At 40.6% G+C, this 18,940-nt stretch overlaps 1 protein-coding gene across 1 annotated transcript; it reads left to right on the top strand.

Annotated features, from left to right (window-relative positions):
• Nucleotides 1-516: 516 nt before the first annotated feature.
• LOC134562819 (probable G-protein coupled receptor 141) lies at nt 517-16,046 on the top strand. Its single transcript, XM_063420364.1, has 3 exons — nt 517-659; nt 9,807-9,868; nt 14,767-16,046. The coding sequence occupies exon 3, from the start codon at nt 14,770-14,772 to the stop codon at nt 15,712-15,714; it is 945 nt and encodes a 314-aa protein (XP_063276434.1). The 5' UTR covers nt 517-659; nt 9,807-9,868; nt 14,767-14,769; the 3' UTR covers nt 15,715-16,046.
• Nucleotides 16,047-18,940: the final 2,894 nt, after the last annotated feature.

Here is an 18,940-nt window from a genome sequence, read left to right as displayed (position 1 = left end):
TTTATTCTCTTCATTTATAAAAAGTTTGAGTCAGTGCTTTTCAATTACAAAACAGCTGCAGTATACAAAAAGCATATGCAGATTGGATGCTTACATTTCTCTGGAAGACTACTGCTTGATAAAGAGATAGAAGCATTTCAGGAGTACCAGAACATTTTCAGCCTTTCACAATGCCCAGCTTCAGGGTTCCTACAGATATTTTATCACTGTATCCTAAGGAAACTTGTCAGATTTCCTCTTGGTATTATCTGAGTAACTGAGAAAATCCTGTTGAGGGGCTGAGTGGCCTTCATACCACAGGAGAGAGGTACTTACGTCTATATAACCACAACCACATGTTCCCATGTGTTACATTCACTTTCATTACAATTAGCCCTCTTCCTTTCACCTGCAGCCACCTACAACAAAATGCATTTTACAATAGCTGAAAATATTGAACAGAACAAAACACGCCTTTGTCAATGAACTTGATATGTGAGATGATAACAATGGGTGCAGTCCTGTCTGTTGGCTGTTTGTGGTTGATGAGCAACGGGTGGCTCTTGAGGAAGCAGACAGAGCTGGGCTGCAGCAGCAGTTCCTCCCAGAGCTTCTCTGCAAAGTCCAGGTATCACACGGAGAGAGGAGAGTCTCCTGCTATGCTGCTGGAGAGTGGCTGGGTAAGTGCTGCAAAGGTCCTCACAGAGGTACTGGAGACAGAGCAGCAGGGGGGAAATAGTATTAAACTCAAATGAGAAGGCTGCAGATCTGCATGGAGCTTAATGGTTCCTGGTGAGAGGTAAGATTACAGCAGAGCTGGGGGGAAACATGACAGGAGGGAAGTTAAAAGTGCTTGGGGTTCTTAGTCCACCGCAGCAGTTGTGAATGTCTTATTTTATGAAATCAGTGGAAGTAAAGTGGTAGTTAAAAGCGTATTTTGGGAATATTATTGCAGAAAGGGCTGCTGGTCTCCTTTTACAATAGCATCCACACTTTCATAATCCTTTCTGAAATTTATTAAAAGAAAAGAAGAAGGTGTCATTGGTTTTGCCAATTAATATTTGAACAAAGAATAAGCAGGAAATTTCCATAATTATTCTACCGGTTCCTCATTGGCTCCAATGCTTTTCATGATGAGTAAATTTTTCACAATCAGCTCAGATGCTGATCATCTCAAGTCACCCTCATAAAAGGCTGCCAGATCTGCCTTCACTTTGGCACTTTTAGACACCGTCCCTTATGCTCTCAGGCACTCGCACAGCTCAGCAATGAAATGAAAATTCATCATGGGCTGCAGCAGCAAGAGCCCAGCCAGCAGGTCAAGGATTACAGCTGGCAAGTCAAGAGTGTGATTATTGCTCTCCATTTACTACCTGTTAGGCCACACCTGGGATGTGGTGTCCAGATTCTGTCCTCCTTGTCCAAGACAAACACTGAAAAATTCAGAGTAGCATAATTACCCCTTCTGGAAATATTCAAAGCTCAGTTTGATGGGACCCTGGACACCTCAGTCTATAGCCCTGCTTTCAACAGGACATTTGATAGTAAAATCTCTCGAGGTGCCTGCCAGCCGGGAGGTTTTTAAGATTCAACAGTCACAATCCACAAAGACTGAGATATGCCTGTTACTTTCTGCAAAGTCATGCAGAGGTACCAAAACTGGGTCTGGAGGCACTAAATGAAGTGCTGAAGCCTCTAAACTTGAAAAACAGGGATACATTTGATGAGGGAGTGTCACTCCAACACAGACTTATCACCAACTACCTATTTAAAGCTAGCTTAGATATTTCTACACAGCATTGTGTTCTGCTTTGCAGACATACATCAGGCATATCTTCTATATCCAATGCTGTACAGAAAGACTCTGTGAATTCTACCCTTTTACCCCTAAAATCCCATGTGCAGGATGCTTCTAAATCTGAAACAAAAAAAGTCCAGGGAAAAAATACTTCAAAAAAAGTATAATATAATGCTAGAACCTGTCACTAATTCAATGAACTTCTTTCTAGCCTAGAACTGATCTCTGTTGCACAGCTGAAATTAAGGGCATGTGAGGATAATCTTAGGTGTGGGCATGGAATAAGGTTAGACACCCGCTAACATGGATGGGGAAAAAATCTGAAAATTAAGTGGAGATAGCTTTTGATACAGAATTCATTATCTTACTGTTATCTCACTGAACAGAGTGAAATCTTTCCTCTTAAGTTACAATGAGGAAAAGAGTTGTAGCAAAATAAGAGACATAAGGAAAATCTGGAGTGGATACAAACCAGTCATTGCTTTATCTGCATTTACTGTGCTAGAGGTACTTAGTAGTAAGTGGTGAGCTCTGTCTCCATGAGGGCTGTAGAAATCATTGAATCATTTTCATTGATGATCCTGATTTGATGGTGCAGAGAGAAGAAGGCAGCAATGAAAATTTCTACTCAGTGAGCTGATACTTCTCATTTTCATCTCAGTTGCACAATTAAACACATTAACTGCCTGCTTTATTTTCTCAAACTCTCCAAATTCTTACCATCACCGATATCAAAAGGAAAGCTATTTTGGGGAAATCTTTTCTGTGAAGATGTACTTGAATTAGTGGTTAATGTGCTAACTTGAGAACCAGAAGCAATGGGGCTAAAGAGGCAAGTTACTGTGGCCAATCTAACCTGTTGAGAAGATAAAGGTCAGGTTAGGTCACCTACGGCTGTTTTGCTTTGGGACCAGAGCTCATATCTTCACAGTTGCCCACTGTGCCAGGCACCCACCAAAGCCTCTCTATCACTCTATCACTCCCCTCTGCAAATGAACAGAGGAGAGAAAATATGAAAAAGGGTTCATGGGTTGAGATAAGGACCAGGAGAGATGACTCACCAAATTTAGTTACGAGCAGAACAGACTCAGCTTGGGGATAATAACTGAATTTATTACTAACAAAATCAGCAGGATAATGAGAAGTAAAAACAGACCTAAAAAACACCCTCCTTCTCAGCTCTACTTCCTCCTGCAGTCCAGTGGCAGAGGGAGACAGGACATTTTTTCTTTTCCTGCTCCAGTGTGGGGTCTCTCCCCTGGGAGATAATACTCCATGAATTTCTCCAGTGTGATTCCATCCTATAGACAACAGTTCTTCACAAACTACTGAAATGTAGATCATCCTTCCCTGGGGTGCAGTCCTTCACAGACAGCCTGCTCCAGTGTGGGTTCCCCATGCAGTCACAAGTCCTAGCAAGAAACCTGCTCTGTTGTGGGCTTCTCTCTCCAAAGATCTGCAGGTCCCTGAGAGGTGCCTGTTCCAGCACACGCCTCTCACAGGTTCATAGCCTCTTTTGGGCATTGACCTGCTCCAGCATGAGTCTCCTCCACAGGCTGCAGATGGATCTCTCCATCCCTGTGATCCTCCATGGGTTTTAGGGGCAAAGCAGCTTCACAATGGACTTCACCATGGGCTGCAGAGGGATCTCAACTCCAGTGCCTGGAGCACCTCCTTCCCCTCCTTCTCCGCTGACCTTGGTGACTGCAGAGCTGCTCTTCTTTCATGTTCCCACCCCACTCTTTCCTGGCTGCAAGTACAACTGCCATAACAACTCTTTTCCCCCCTTCTTCTTCTCCTTCTTCTTCAATATGTTATCACAGAGACATTATCATCATTTCCAACTGCCTCAGCCTTGGCTAGTGGCACATCCATCCTGGAGCTGGCTGGCATTGGCTCTGGGAGTCTTAGAGGAAGCTTCTGGCAACTTCTCACAGAAGACACCCCTGTAGCCTTCCTCACTGCCAAAACCTGGCCATGCAAATCCAATATATCAGGGTTTGTACACATCTTACACAATTCATTTTGTACCAGCTTACACCAGTTAGTGCCGATTGGGTCTTCTCCCCACCATGCTTCACTGACTAGATGTGGAGTAGTTTTATTTTACCTTTTCATCTGTCATGTAGGGCTCATAGTATCATAAAAGAACATCCTGTCAGTCTGCCTTTTTAGCTACTGCTTCATTAGAGCTACAGTGAATAATGATATAAAATATTGGGCTCTTATGCTTTCCAGTAGTAAAGAAGATGTACAGAACATTAAATAGCCTGGATGAAATGAAAAGGAGGAAGTTGGAAAGGGAAGCTATTTCATAACTTTTTGTTTTCCGATCTGTTTTTCTGCAGAGAAGTCTGGGGATCAGCCAAGTGCAGGGACCCAGTGCAACAGCACAGCACAGGGCATTCAAAACTGAATAAGAATGTTTGGACTGGCAAAACACTATTAAGGCCACAAGCAGCATGGCCCCAGATTTTCTGTGGACTCCTGTGTCAATGGAATGGGGAGAAACTAGGAGAAAACATATTAGGAGAACAATGAGACAAAGGGCAGGTGTGGGTATTCTTCCACAGCCCAGAACAGCAGCACTTACCAGAAGTGTTTCTACACCTATGGCTGGGCTGTTTTGATGCCTTCTTAAATATTTCAACTGAACTTCAAATGGGCAAAAGCTTTAAAAAATGCATCAGTAATGAGCTTATTGACAGCACAATTGGCTTCACACTTCGGCATATGCACTGAAGATCTTACTTTAATGCAGTTAGAGTTATCATTTATATCATAAAGTTATCATTCCTTATCATTTGTTCAGAATGGAAACCTCCAGATTTAACAGCAAACTGAACCATTTCAGCCCAATCGATTTGATGTGACAGAGCACTTGCATGCACAAAGCACCTCACTCTAATGTGCAGTGTGGAAAGGATCAAGGAAAGGCTCTTGCAAACCAGCCTGCTTTGGGAATGTAGTGTGGAAAAAATTCCTTGCAGTAAATTCCTCCTTTGTGAAATGACAGGAGGAACCTGAATTCCTCTCTAACCCAACTGTAACAGAAACATCATACACTTAATTGTGTTTGTGCTAAGGTAGGAAATCATCTTCATTATCAATCAGTGTTGGCAGCAAGCTTTGCTTTCTGTACTGCTCCTAGGCAGCAGGAGCTTAGACTAATGCAGGGAGGTTTGCTCCTCAGACAACACATTTTAACAAATTAAGTTTCATGAATATCTGTATGTGTATATTCAGCATGAAAGTGATCTTTGGTAAAATTATTTTTCCATGCACCCGATGACAGAGTTTGCATTACCTCTGCAGTCAGAAATTAGATGAAATAAGCAATCTGGGAATAAAACAGTCTTAGTAGTTGCAGAACACATTTTGAGCATGAGTAGCAACAGACTTGCGCGGAAATCCTTTTAAAAAAATATATTCTTCCTTACAGCATGCTGCCTAACCCAGCAGGCAATTAGTGAGGTTAGTACCAAGATCAAAAATATTTTAGGATGAGCACTCTCTTTTCAAGATGAAGGGAAGGATTTTTTCTTCTCAGATAGACATATATGCTTATAGAATCAGCATGGTGCTGCATATAGAATTTCTTTCTCTGCAGTCTAATGTCATCTATAGGGTAGGAGTAATACATCTCCTTGTCAATCAGCTCCTCCTTCCACCCTGGTGAGAACAAACTCCCATAATGAGTGAATTGCTGTGCTGGATACCTGATGAAAGGCACATCCCCTGAAAAACTTACTGGCTTGCAAGAGATATGAACTAGTAAAATCCTTCCAAAACAAGGTAATAATAAAGGTGGTGATAGACTGTTAGAAGTGTGCAGTTGTTAAATATAAGTAAGACACCGTCTCAAAAAGTCAATTTAAGCTGGAGACAGAGCAGATACTTTTTGTCTTCAGTTCTGATTCCTCCTCCTGCAGTGGTGACAAGCACTGAGGCCAAAGCAGAGTCCAATAGAAAAGAGAAGGTATGGCAAAAGTTGGGCTAATTGCTAGTGTTACTAGTATAAAACAGTTGGTTTCTAGATCTGGGTTCCCTACCACACTGTCAAAGAAAAAATACTGCCGATTTTGATGTGAACTTAAGTTTTGGGTTGTTTTCAGTACTTTTCTGAAAGATCTGAATTCTGGTAAGACCTGAACAGAAATTTGAGCAGCTTTTATTGATATGTTATACTTCAACATGGTGCAATTTTGGCATTTCTGTAGGAGGAAAAGGTAATGAGATAGGCTGAAGGGGAAACAGACTTTGTCCATACCACTTTTCCTCAGGTACGTTTAAGCAAATTTGAGTCATAATGCCCAGGGATAATAACTTGCAAAGTGGGTATTTTCCCCCCTAAATCAGGTACAAATCTAGGAAGAGGCCACCAGATGCATTTCCACTTTTCAGAGGAGCTTAAATATATGGCTCTGCTATGCAACAGTGTGGGAAACAGGGAATTTCAAGTCACATTTTACTCCCTGTACTTTTCCAAAATGTTCTTTTGGATGTGTCACAGGCAGTATTTCTCATTCATAGGACACCTTGCACTGCCTGGGTGACAGCCACAAATCACAACTGATCCAGAACCCAGAGAGAGACATTTTAAGCAACCTATTATCTATAAAACGGTTTTGGCTGATACTGATACTGAATGTTTTTCCTTTTGTAGGTGATTAATATCCTTCTGTTCAGGTGCTTAAAATAGTAAAGCACACTAGAAATATGAGTCAAAAATAGTATTTTGTTGGTAATAGTTACAAACCATTTGTTTTTCAGTTCTCCATATTAGCAGCTGATCTTTTACTTAATGATAAACTGCAAATAATCTGACACAATTGCAACTTAATGACTGATCAGCCAGTCTTACATAGTAGCCCCAGGCCCACAGCTGGCACTAGGAGGGACTCTGAGCAGATCAAAAAGCAGGCTTTTTGTAAGGAGTACGAATTATTGGGAATGATGTCCTCCCTGATTCTATGTAAGCCACATCAGTTCAGTGTTGTCAGGACTATCACTCAAGCTTTACCTTCTTTACCTGGCTCAGAGCCAGGTTACCTGCAGTCAGTTTAAGGTGTCTGAGTGGGCCTTATTTTTTGCTTTCTGCCACTTAAATAAGTGAAGGAGAAGAATATTTTTCTAGAAGATGCAACCACCATGCTTTCATAGCTCCTGCCACCCTGTGTAGTCCACTTCTGAATTAGCACACCAAATCCTTGGGTCCTGGCAAAATAAATGTAGACAAACAAAACACCTGTGTTGCCATGGTTATTCTGTGTACAACTTTAAGTTTGGAACAGCTGAAAAATCACTAACAGCATGTCTGAGCATAAAGGACATACTTCTCTTCCCCCAAGAGATCCAGAGTAGAGGTACATTGATGCTAATCAGTCTCAGGACAAGCAGTCCTTGAAATCTGGTCCAGACTCTCATCTCTTATTAAACAACCTTTGTTGAGGTGTGTGACTCTCTCCAGTCCCAGGGCACACAGCGGCCAGGGGTGCGACACCTTCCCCCTGGGGAGCTCTCACTTCCCCACCCAGGGACTCCGATGTTCTCGGCAGTGCCTATTTCGGAAGCAGAGATGGAGTGGAGGCGAGACGGGTCTTGGGGTGAACTGAAGAGGTTTATTAAGGAGATGAGCAACTAAAAGACAACACCCCAAGAAGCCCCGAGCAGGGCTCGGGCAGTAGGTTTTATACAACAGGCTTAGGAGAGGGGTAAAGGGAGCGGTAAATTTAAAGCAACCAATTAGGGTCTGTATCTAGGGTGTTGCATAAGTGGGTAAAACTAACAGAAACCAGTCCAGGATGTGTGGGATGGGTTTACATAAGGCGGGAAAGATAATAGAAAGATAACTGAAAGTCACATAACATAACAGGTGCACACATAACTTCAAGCAACTAAAGGAGACAAAGGAATACTAATGAGGGGGGAAGGGATACACAGAACTGAATTGAGGGCACATAAAGAAGGAAAATGGGGTACACAAAACTGAGTTATTACAACAAATATGAAATCATAATAAACCTAAAATAATGCACCGCCACAACCTTGGCCCTTGGAACTGTTGCTGTAATGCAAACTCAAACTAGGTGATGTCTGAATCCACGTGATACAAGAGTACTATGAAAACACTCTACCACACTTCTAGATTTTTAGGGTATTGCTAAAACTACTAGGAATTACTCAAAACTTGTAAAATACGTGCATTTCTAGTATCTGTGTTTAAAACGGGTGATGTAAAATAATTACATTCTGCCACCAGCTCAGCACATTACAACTGAAAATCTAAACATACCAGTCTGGAATCCACTATGCATGCTGTTGGTAAATCCTAGGCAAAACTGCATTTATTTAGCAGGGAAAATTAGTTGCAATTATGTATATTAAGCATTCTATACCTATCTAGATCTTGATGCTAACTACAGATTAGAGACCAACAAAAGCAATGAGGATGTCTGTTCCAGATCATACTCTGGTATTTCACTATTTGGTTAAATCCTGGATTAAAGGATTGAAGGTTTGGCAACTACAAAGTTGTGAAAGAATCAACCTGAAAAACTCCTTTACTTTTTTTAAGTGTTTGAGAAAACAACATTGTTATTTATCAACAAAATTATAGAACTTGTATGTTATGTAATTATTATATTGCATCAAAAATATGTACCAATATAGAGCATTAAAACATTACTTATGTTTTCACTTATGTTTAACTATATGTTAAACTTATTTTTGTATCAAAAATATAATATAATTTAAAAACTCACATACAGATGCTACCCAAAGGTTTTAAATGTACCTTAGCTTTCTTTCAACTGGGGTGTATTTATTCTAAAATAAGACCTAGAAGAAGCCAAAACAAAATTACTAATTTGAGAAGGCACAAGACTTCATTCAAGGATATCTTAGCTTTAGTTCTGGCTTTGCCATAGAGTTTTCAGATTTTTATCTGTAATTTTATTTGACTTTCAGCAGAACTTTGAGACCAGCTTGCAGAAAAGTACTGGAGAAGAGCTAAGCATTAGTGTTATAATCACCTTTTAATATTATATAAACAGTTATTTAGCTGTTAGCCACTGTTAAAATTTCAAAATTCAAAAAGACAATTTCCATCACATACCAGTCTGTTGTGAAGTAGCACAGAGCAGGACTTCCCTTGTGCTTTTTTAACCAAATGTGAAGCAACAGGATGCAGTCAGTTAAAACTCATATTCCCATGTGAGATTACATTTAAAGGTTGTATGTCTAGACTGTTACTTCCAAAACTTGTATACTCAAATATAACCATGTGTTCTGACAGAAACATGTTAAGCCAGCAGGAGGGCAAAAACTGACCTTGCACAGGCTTCTTACAGAGACTCAGTCCTGCAGTAAGACATGTCTTACCACACATACACCTCCCATCAGCCATGATTGCTCAACGAGCCTTTGACACTGGCATGACTAATCACTTTTTAATTAAATCTCCTAGTTTCCCTCTGCTAGCACTGTGCAGCTGTAGTGACAGCATCATGTCCCAAGATCTAGACACTGAGCTAAACTCGAGGCAGAGAGCAGAGCTGAGAAATGGTGCCAGGCTGTAGAGTGAGCTTTATTTCACCCCTTACACTTAAGTGTCTCTGACCACATCCAAACCCACACTTAGTCACTTACAATCTAGATCATATTTTGCTCTTGTCCTGCCCTGTTTTCTCAAAACATACTTTCAAATCATCCCCTCCAGTCTGGGGAACAACTCTTCCAAACATGTGAACTGTGAGGCTCACTTCTTTGTGTATAGTTCACCATTTTAGGCAGTAGTATAAAGCACTGTTCAGAAATGCGAGGCTTTGAAGACCTCTAATGGCTAAGAAGCAGCTGCAAGGTAAGGGATAATGTGATGCAACTAAAAATCTTCCCAAGGTTGTCTGTCCATGGGCAGCCCTACCCTCACACAGCGCAGCCTCAAGGTTATGGTTTTGTCATAAGCTCAAAGAAGGAAGTAAGGCAATGACTCTTTAAAGTAATCAGGTATTCTGCTTTTTGTTCTTAGAGCTTACATAGAATGAAGATCCAAACAAACAACACTTGAAGAGTGAAGAGAAACTCTAATCTGTAAGTATACATAGAATGAAAAAAAAAAGCCTTGGTTTGGAAAGTTTTTTAAAGAATGTTTGCAAGTTTAGGGAGGGAAAAGCGTTCAGTGGTCTATTTGTTTTATTTTAAACCCATTTTCTGCAAAAAATACTTTCTCATTGTGTTTGGTAATTTCCTAGCAAGACACAGCATTGCTTCATTCTTTTCCATATTGCTACCCTGTAGTTTTACACTGTCTTCTAAAACTGGGAGGCAGGGCATTTTGTTTTCATGCATCTTTTTGTGTGTGTTTGATATCACCCAGTCTCTGTAAGGACAAGAAGGGTTTATTCTCTCTGTTAAGATACAGCTAAGGAGGTAAATAATCCTTTTTAGGAACACTTCACAGTTTCCACTTTTTTGTGTAAAAATAGTGAAAAATAGTAAAATAGTAAAAATTCTTTTGTGTAAAAATTTTGTGTAAAAATTTCAAATGAAAGCGGACTAACTCAACATGCTTTTCTGTCCCATTTGTTTTTCAATGGACTGAATTGAAGCCACAAAACATCACTATAATGTTGACACTGCCTGCAAGACATGAGCTATTGAGCTACTGAGCGAGTTAGGGGAATCATGAAAAGTTGTTTGAAAAAAAGTCGATGTCTAAATGTAAAAATGTGCTTGATTTTTATTATTATTTTATTTTTATTGTTTTCCATTAAGTAGGTTTTTGTACTTCAAATTCCAGGTGTGTGTGGTTACTTTCAAATTAAAGGAATTCTGCAATTATTCCAGAGGCATAGCCTACCTTACCATAACACAGCCTGGAATTAGAACAAAATGAAATGCCACTACAATGCCCTCCCTCAACAAAAAAACCATCTTTGAGACTAAATGAGGATTCTGAGAAACAGATGCAGATTTTAACCAGACTTTTGTTAAAAATTATTTGTATTTTGCACTTCTTCCAACCTAGTCTATTTCAGTGCAGGAATGTCAGTTCTGACAAACACTCGTTTTTCAAATTATTAAGCCTGTCGAAAATAGAAATCATTCATTTGAGCTGAAGGTTTTTCTCCTCCAAATTCAAATGAAACTTCTCAGTTGGGTGCATGCAGACAGCAAATGCTTCTTCTACAGAACCCAACTGTCAGAACACATCAAAATCTGTGTGAAGCCTGCCAGTCTCTCAGCAGACGTGTATGGGGGGATAAATTTTGCAAACACTTGTTATACAGAGTAGAGCTCACTGTTTGACAGAGACTGTAACAGTGTCATCATTTCTGACAAATGAGGTGTTTTTTAATAAGTTGATATAATGTTGATGTAACATAATGGTGACTCATGGACTTGGTTGGGAAAATAGCATGCAAAGAAGGGAACAAGCCAGTGACAGGCTGATCTGGACTGCTAAATCAGGCACAAACTAGAATAAGCATTTTACCCCTGCCAAATGTGAAGTTGTTCATCTAAGAACCAAGTATAGGTGTAATGGCAGTTCACTGAGGAGCCACAGGTATGGCTGGGATCAAGGGAGAATAAGCCTCTTCTGTCTCATATCAGGTATCTACAGGGGAAGTCAAAATTTGACAAAAGGTTTTTAAATGTGAAGACAGAGGCAGAAACACATAAAATGCCTGTAAGCTGAGGTTGTACAAATTCTGTCCAGAAGTACAGTCAATCTTTTTTTTCTTTATCACTTTTTTCTTTTTTTTTTTTGGTAGTAAGATAGATAACAGTAAGATAAAAGAGAAACAAGATCCTGAAGGTTGGGATGAACGTTTCTTAACTGGAAAATTTTGACAGAGATCAAGTTTTTTCATAAATCATAGAATCGCACAATGATTTGGGATGAAGGAGGCCTTCAAGATCATCTAGCATCAACAGCCCTGCCATAGGAAGGGACACGTTCCACTAGACCAGGTTGCTCAAATGCCCATCCAGCCTGGCCTTGAACACAGACAGGGACTGAGCATTATGACCTTTTCTGTCCTGAAGAGAGCAGTCCAGGGAAGTCTCACAGACTGTGCTGCACAGACAGTCACATGAAATGAGTGTGATGGCATTATCCGCACTGACAACTGACAAATCCTGAATACACAAGAATCTTTTTGCTGATCATGCTTCTGAAAGAAACTGGCCTCTGGCCTGTTGGCAACCCACCTCCTTTGTCAGATTAAACCAGCTATTTTTGCAATTGTACCCCAGCCCTTGGCACCAGCAGCTGCTGTGGCATCCAAATGAAGTAGTGCCTACCCTTGCCTTGTGGCTGCTCAAGGCTCATGTCCAGCAGAAGTTCAGCCAATTCAAGAGGGGCTTAACGCAGAGGAAGACCAAACCTGGCTCCAAGACCTGAGCAGTATCACTGGACTGGCAGTTGCCAGAGGTGGTGGGAAGGCACAGAAACAAAAACAGCTGTGTCTTGTGAGGTCCGCATTAATTCTTTTTCCACATGCCTCGTGCTAAATTCTGGAAAAAGGACTTGTAAGTTGCATTTCAGGTCAGTAGGTTATAGCTTTGTGAATGTCAGTACAATAGGAAACATCATTTCGCCAGAAAGCAGCATTTCCTCTGTGAAACGTGCCCTGTGTTCTGTTTACACTCTGTATTCATCACGCAATGGTATTTCAGTGGGGTGCCTGTACTACTGGGGAGCTGATAATCTCCTATCACAGCTGCTAGTAGCTTTTTTTTTGGAAGATTAATGAAAATTACATATCCTGCAGAATCTTACTATGCAGGGATTTAGCGATATCTGCAGAACTCTGCAGAAACCTGCATTTCAGTGACTCAGTTGCATATTTGCAGACAGAAATAGGTCTCTTGCTGCCCCCTTCACTGGAATGTCTGAGGAAAATATCAGTTATCTGGCTTCTGCCTATCTGTTCTTACTGCCTTCAGTTCGAGTTTCACTGTTGGCCTCCAAAGGGTGACAAGAGGTTCCTCCTCTCCAAGTGCAACCTTGCTGCTGGGTCTGCTCACACCAAACCACATTTCCAGTGTGTTGCCTGGAACACCCTGTTCCCCCTGTGGCACTTTTAAAAGTTTTAAACTTTAAACATGCATTTTAAATCAAAACCATATGATAATGCCTCTTTTTAGAGACATCTTTTCAAACAGAAGTTTAAAAACTTGGAGAAACTGACGAAGGCTTCTCACTAACCCCTTCTGCCTTGCATGGTTCTGAGGATGAAACGAAGTGTCTCAGAAACAAGAACAGAACTGGGAGGAACTTGCACTATTTCTGATGCAAGAGCTGCAGTGTGACAATCTGCAGTGACTTTGACAAAAAGCTTCTTCATTGCAACCCAATTTAATTCTCTTAATGTACTGGAATTAATTGTCCACATAAGTCTGAAATGCGAGATCAAACACAAAAGGTCAGTAAGGCCAGCAACCAACACATTAGTTTGAGATGTGGCACTTATATTTATACTGATTATAATAAGGTATCTGCAGTCTTAGATGCATTGGGACAGCTACAGAATAACCTTTCAATGTATGAAGAGAGCTTGATTACTGTGAGGGTAAGTGCTTAGAAGTATTGCTAAGAAACAACACAGAACACCTGAGGTGCATAGCAGATATTTATTCTCCACTATGAGCAAAACCAGCTTATAAAACTGTCGTAGGTATTTCCTCTTTTCCATAAAATGAGTGGACTGCTAAAAAACTTCTTCCCCTCCTAACTTCTGGCAGTTCATGCTACCTAAAAAATGAAAATAAAGCTGAAACATCACTCATACAAAGAGACTGAGGAACTACTTCCTGAAGTGAAAAGCATTTGAGTATTAAAAAAATCACAAAAACTTGGAAGAAAACTCCTTCTTGTGTTGTGGGATTCACTGGTAGAATGGATGACATACCAAAGTCAGTTTTAAATTACAGTTCAGGTAGCAGTAGCAGTATAGCTGTGATAGTACAGAGCCCAACACTGTTCAGTTTTCCCTGCTTCTTTTCTGTAACTAATGTGAACATCCACTGGATTTTTACAGATCCAAATATGCCTCAGGATAACACCCTACCTGAACTTCTCCCCTCCTGTATGATCTTGTAGAACTTATAATCCTAACAGGAGCTGCATTTAGATTTATAAGAATTATTTTAATCTCCCTTTTAGACAGTAATATATTAAAAAATGTATAGCATGCTTTTTAAACTTGCTATTGGCTTGCATCTAGCTTCTACTTGGATCAGACAGGATGGTTTACATACCCAGGATGTCCTTTCCTAAAGTTTTCTAGCAGCCCATTTCAGAACACCCAGTTACTGCACGTAAGATATGAAATGGCCCAGAGAACCAGGACAGTACTGCCCACGCTTCTTGGCCTGGCAGGATCTAAGCAGCAATTCCATGGAGTCTGGGTATCCATGGTGTTTAATCCCTTGCTCAGAGAAACTGTCCATGGAGAAATTGACTGTAATGTGTTCAAAACTCAGATCTCAGCAACAAACAAAATTTGTATCTCAGACAGAACAACATATGGTTGTTATCTGGCCCTGGGAAGGACTGATTTGTGTTGCAAATAAACAAACTGATGAATGAGTAGCAGGATTAAAACATCTCTGATCTTCACTGTAAAAGCATGCAGATGCTCAGAAGAGAGGAGAAAAAATAACACAGCACAAAACCACCACAATGATGTAATTTCTCTAAGGATCATTTCTCCCCATATATTATTGTTTCAAGCTTATTTTTAGGAGAATGGCTGGAAGTGCCTTAAAGACTAGAGCAGCTCTCTGCCCAACCTTCTCATCCACTTTCCCCTAGGCTGGAGGATGTTTGGATGAAAGTACAAGTTACAGCAATTAATGCTTTCTGTGAGATTTCTGGATTATTCCTTGAAGAAGAGACAGGTGGGAAGCCCTTCTGGTTTTTTAGGCAGGCCCTCTCATTCCTACCTTATCTTAGTCTTTCTGTACTCTTTCATTTCCAGAAAATGTTCCAGGAAGACTTCAGGAACATGACTGAAGGGACCAGGAACAGCAGTGACTCCTCTTCTGCCTTCGTTCACACCAGCACCATGAGTGCCATACTGGTGACTGTCTACTCGGTTGCCTTTGCTGGAGGTGGAATTGGGTCCATCACGATGTCCTTTGTGCTGCTCAAGATGAACACTCTGTCTGTGACCACGACTGCCATCGTTAACCTGGTCGTTGTGCACGGCCTCCTCCTCTTCACGGTGCCCTTCCGCCTCCACTATTACGTCAAAAAGAAGTGGGTATTCGGCATGCCGTTTTGCAAAATGGTGAGCGCCATGGTGCACATCCACATGTACCTGACCTTCGTATTTTATGTGGTCACGCTGGTGATCCGGTGGCTCATCTTCTTCCAGTGGAAGGACAAGGTGGAGTTTTACAGAAAGCTGCATGCCATTGCGGCAAGCGCTGCCGTCTGGGTCTTCGTCACGGTCTTTGGGGTGCCGCTCTTCTACATCGAGTACGGACGCTCAGGCTTATACAATAATACAGCATGCTTCAAGTTCCACAAAGAGCTACAGCAAGAGAGTGTGAAAGCCCTGAACTACACCGTCATTGTAGCTGTTGTCCTCATTTCTTGTGTCCTCTTAGGCTTGCAGATTTTTATCCTGGTAAAAGTGGCAAGAAAATTTTCCAACTCCCTCTGTTCACACCAAGAATTCTGGGCCCAGGTGAAAAACTTGATTTTCATCTGGGTCATCATAATTTGGTTCCTTCCCTATCACCTGTTCAGGGTCTACTACATACAGCATGTGAGTGATTTTGAGCAGTTAGAAAGCTACAATGAGGTTTTTTTGAGCCTGACTGCCCTGAGCTGTCTGGACCTGCTGTCACTCATGCTGAGTGGAAGCAGCTTCTTCAAGCAAAATGTGGGGATGCTGAACAGGAGGTTTGCTTGCTGCTAGCATCAGTCTGCAGCATGTACAGGACCTGGGATAGGATAGTGATGAAAAGAGACAGCAAACTCCCTTCTCAGCAAGTGAGGATGTGCTCTGGAAACAGTACAACACATTGACACAGGGCTTTGCACATCAGCTTCCTGAAGGAATGGAGCAAACTGCCTCAGCTGGTAAACAGGAAGGTGACCTCAAAAATTTCCTCATGATGCTACCCAGTGAGTTGTGGATGGACTTAGAGAAGAAGCAATAAAGGTCATGGGCCCTACTGTCTCACTGTTTTTTACATCAAGATTTGGGGGTCAAAGGCCCCCAGAGGAGGGGGAGACTTAAGAATTGCAATGTAGAAACACAAATAAAGAAGCAAGTTTTTATGGACTAAGGTACAGATTTTTGAAACTCAAAGATATATATCATTTTTCCATACATTTCTTATTTATTTCACTCAAGCTGTAATAAAATATCAGAGAAAATACTGTTCTTCCTGAGTAGGTCTGTTTCTTTACTGTGAAGAGAAGCATAACTTTCTAAGTAAACAAAGAATTAAACCAGCTATTTAAACCAGTGAAAGACAGTTATTTATTTAAATATTTTCTCAAAATCACCTTTTGAGATGGTATCACTGAAGCAGAAAATAATTTTGTTGTCTTTCTCACATTATGAAAATACATCTAAAAAAATTATACACTGTTACTGAAATGGACATTGCAAGTTCAAACAAAAGCCTGTATTATTATTCACAAAATTGTTCAATTAAAAATAATATTTTATTGTCAGGGCAATTTTTTTAGATCATTCAGACAGCATTTGTCTTCTCTTCAAAAGACAAACATTTTAGGTATCCAAGGTAGCAATTTTTTTAATCTTATATTGATTTTGTGCATTTATGAAGTTTATAAGTAGTTACAGTATCTTTAGTTTGAAAGCAATTCTACAAATTTTGTACCCTGCACTGGTAGAAGGAATGAAAATGTTGCTGCTTGGATTGGAGGGATGGAAAAAGCTAATAGACCTATTGTGGCTAAAAATCATATTATAGCTCAGTGAGGCATTGTCAGTTGCTATCTCTGAAGACAGAAATAAATTCTACAAAAAAGGTGAAAAATTTGATAAAATATTTCTGTGAAAGCCATTGAGGCTTTCGTAGCTCAGCTGCTTTAAACCTATCCCTAAAAAAGTATAAATCTCCAACTCCTCTAAGCCAAGACATCAATGGCTAATATATCTTTCTTTTTCTTGCCATCTGCATAAGGTGATATTTTTTCATCTAGAGTTAGTAGGATAATCATTTAATCATTTAACTAATTAGAGGTTATCAGCTGATCAATTTCTATGAGAGTATCTCCTCCTGATGCTGTTGAAATCCACCTTTTCACACTTGTGAATCTTTCCATTCCTTTCTCCTTAATCTTTAACATCTCTTGCACATCAGACAGTAATAAAACAACAACTGGTTGATCCTGTTGTACCTCTGCAATCTCATTGCTATGCTCATTGTTTTTGGTCCCACCAAAATGGTTACTTTATGGGATCCCATCTCTTCTCCAATCTTTCTACCTTGTCTTTCTTCCTTCTTGCTTCAAGGTCCTTCATACCCATCAGGATGTCTGATCATAAGAAGGTATTTTCAGGTCAGAGTGTGAGTTGTGCTATACAACACCAAAAGATGGAAATCACCGACTCTCAGGATTGCTGTTTCCTGGGAGTCTCCTCGGGGTTGCTGTTCCCCAAGGTAATAAGTTTTTTCATTTTCTGTAGCCTTAAGTGTTTCATGCCGGAGCCAGTGACGACAAGCTGAGTCCACCAGTGCATGTTTCCAAGGTTGTTTATTCTTCATTATCTCTCAGTTCTTTCTCAGCTCTGCCAGGCCTCCCTGGCAGGGTACCTTATCTTAGTTCTTTCTCAGTTCTGCAAGGCATCTCCAGCAGAGCAGGACAGGCGGCGGACTGGGGCGGATCAGAGAGTCCCGGGCCTTTTGTACCATTTCTCTGACCCAACCACCATCCACAACGTACTTTTTATTTACAGAATTTTACCAATACTTACTACCTATGTTAACATGTCATTTCTACTCTAAACCAATCCTTGTAATACAACTCAGCAGAAAATGGGGGAAAAGAACAAGAACAAGGAGGACAGGACCACTCCTCAATTCCTCCATCTTGCCTCTTCAAACCCATATACTAAAAATCCTAGAGTCTACATTTACATTCTATGATAAACTACTACTTATTTTGAACTCCCTCAGCTTGTGATTCTTCATACAATGTGGGCATTCACTACCATGAACAGGGGTCAGAGGCAGTGTCCTCCTGGGCTCTGTGCGAGGCTGGCTGACCCCCTTGTACAGATCCCAGACTCCCCTGTCTGGTCTCCAAACCCTCCAGGGTAGCCAGAGGGATGTTCTGGACTCTGACAACTGACCTTCATTACACAGGTGAGGTTTTGGGCAGCCCTTATGGCTCACCCCTGGCAAACAGCCTCGACCACAGCTGTTAAGAAAGAAATGTGAGAGCTTGCAGTGTGAGTGTATCTGAGAAAAATCCGTCCAAGAAGGTGTTTGTTCCCAAAGGATCACTGTAAAAAGGATGACAGCTACCAGCCAGATTCAACAGTAGTTGGGGAACTGCAGAGACCTTCCAAACATGGAAGGAGTCAACTTGAATGTGTAGTTCACTACTAGTGAACTGTGTGTCCTTAAGAAAGCAATAAACTGCTATGATACAGATTTGTTTTAAAGCTACACAAACAAATCATATTCTCCTTCTGGCAGAAGAGGATGGAAATTGGCATAACATGTCTGTTTCCTGCTGCAACAACACGGTTGTTTAAAGAAAATGCCTTGCATGCATTCGTAGGTGATGCATATCTTTGTAACATTATATTATAACCCTTCTCCTATAATAAAGTTATTAACAAACAAAATGACTATGTGCTGAAAAAGTAAAGTCCCTCCTACAAAAATGCACATAAATTAAAAGGATTTTATATCTGAATTTGGAATGAAACATAAAACATGATCTTAAAAATAGTACCTATACAGCCCAACTAATCTTGTTCATCTATGTGTTAAAATCACAAGTAATTTCATTCTTGTAAAAATGCACACCTTCATAGTAGCCTGCACCACAGCATCACAAAAAATAGTAGTGGCTTTTTTTCCCCTGAATAAAAATTGATGCTAATGATGTTAACAATAACTCAGCATGATAATGAGCAAATTAAAGGGTCCAAT

The sequence above is a fragment of the Prinia subflava genome, chromosome 1 (assembly GCF_021018805.1).
Source record: "Prinia subflava isolate CZ2003 ecotype Zambia chromosome 1, Cam_Psub_1.2, whole genome shotgun sequence".
In the NCBI taxonomy this organism is placed as follows: Eukaryota; Metazoa; Chordata; class Aves; order Passeriformes; family Cisticolidae; genus Prinia; species Prinia subflava.
This window is presented reverse-complemented; position numbering and strand designations above follow the sequence as displayed.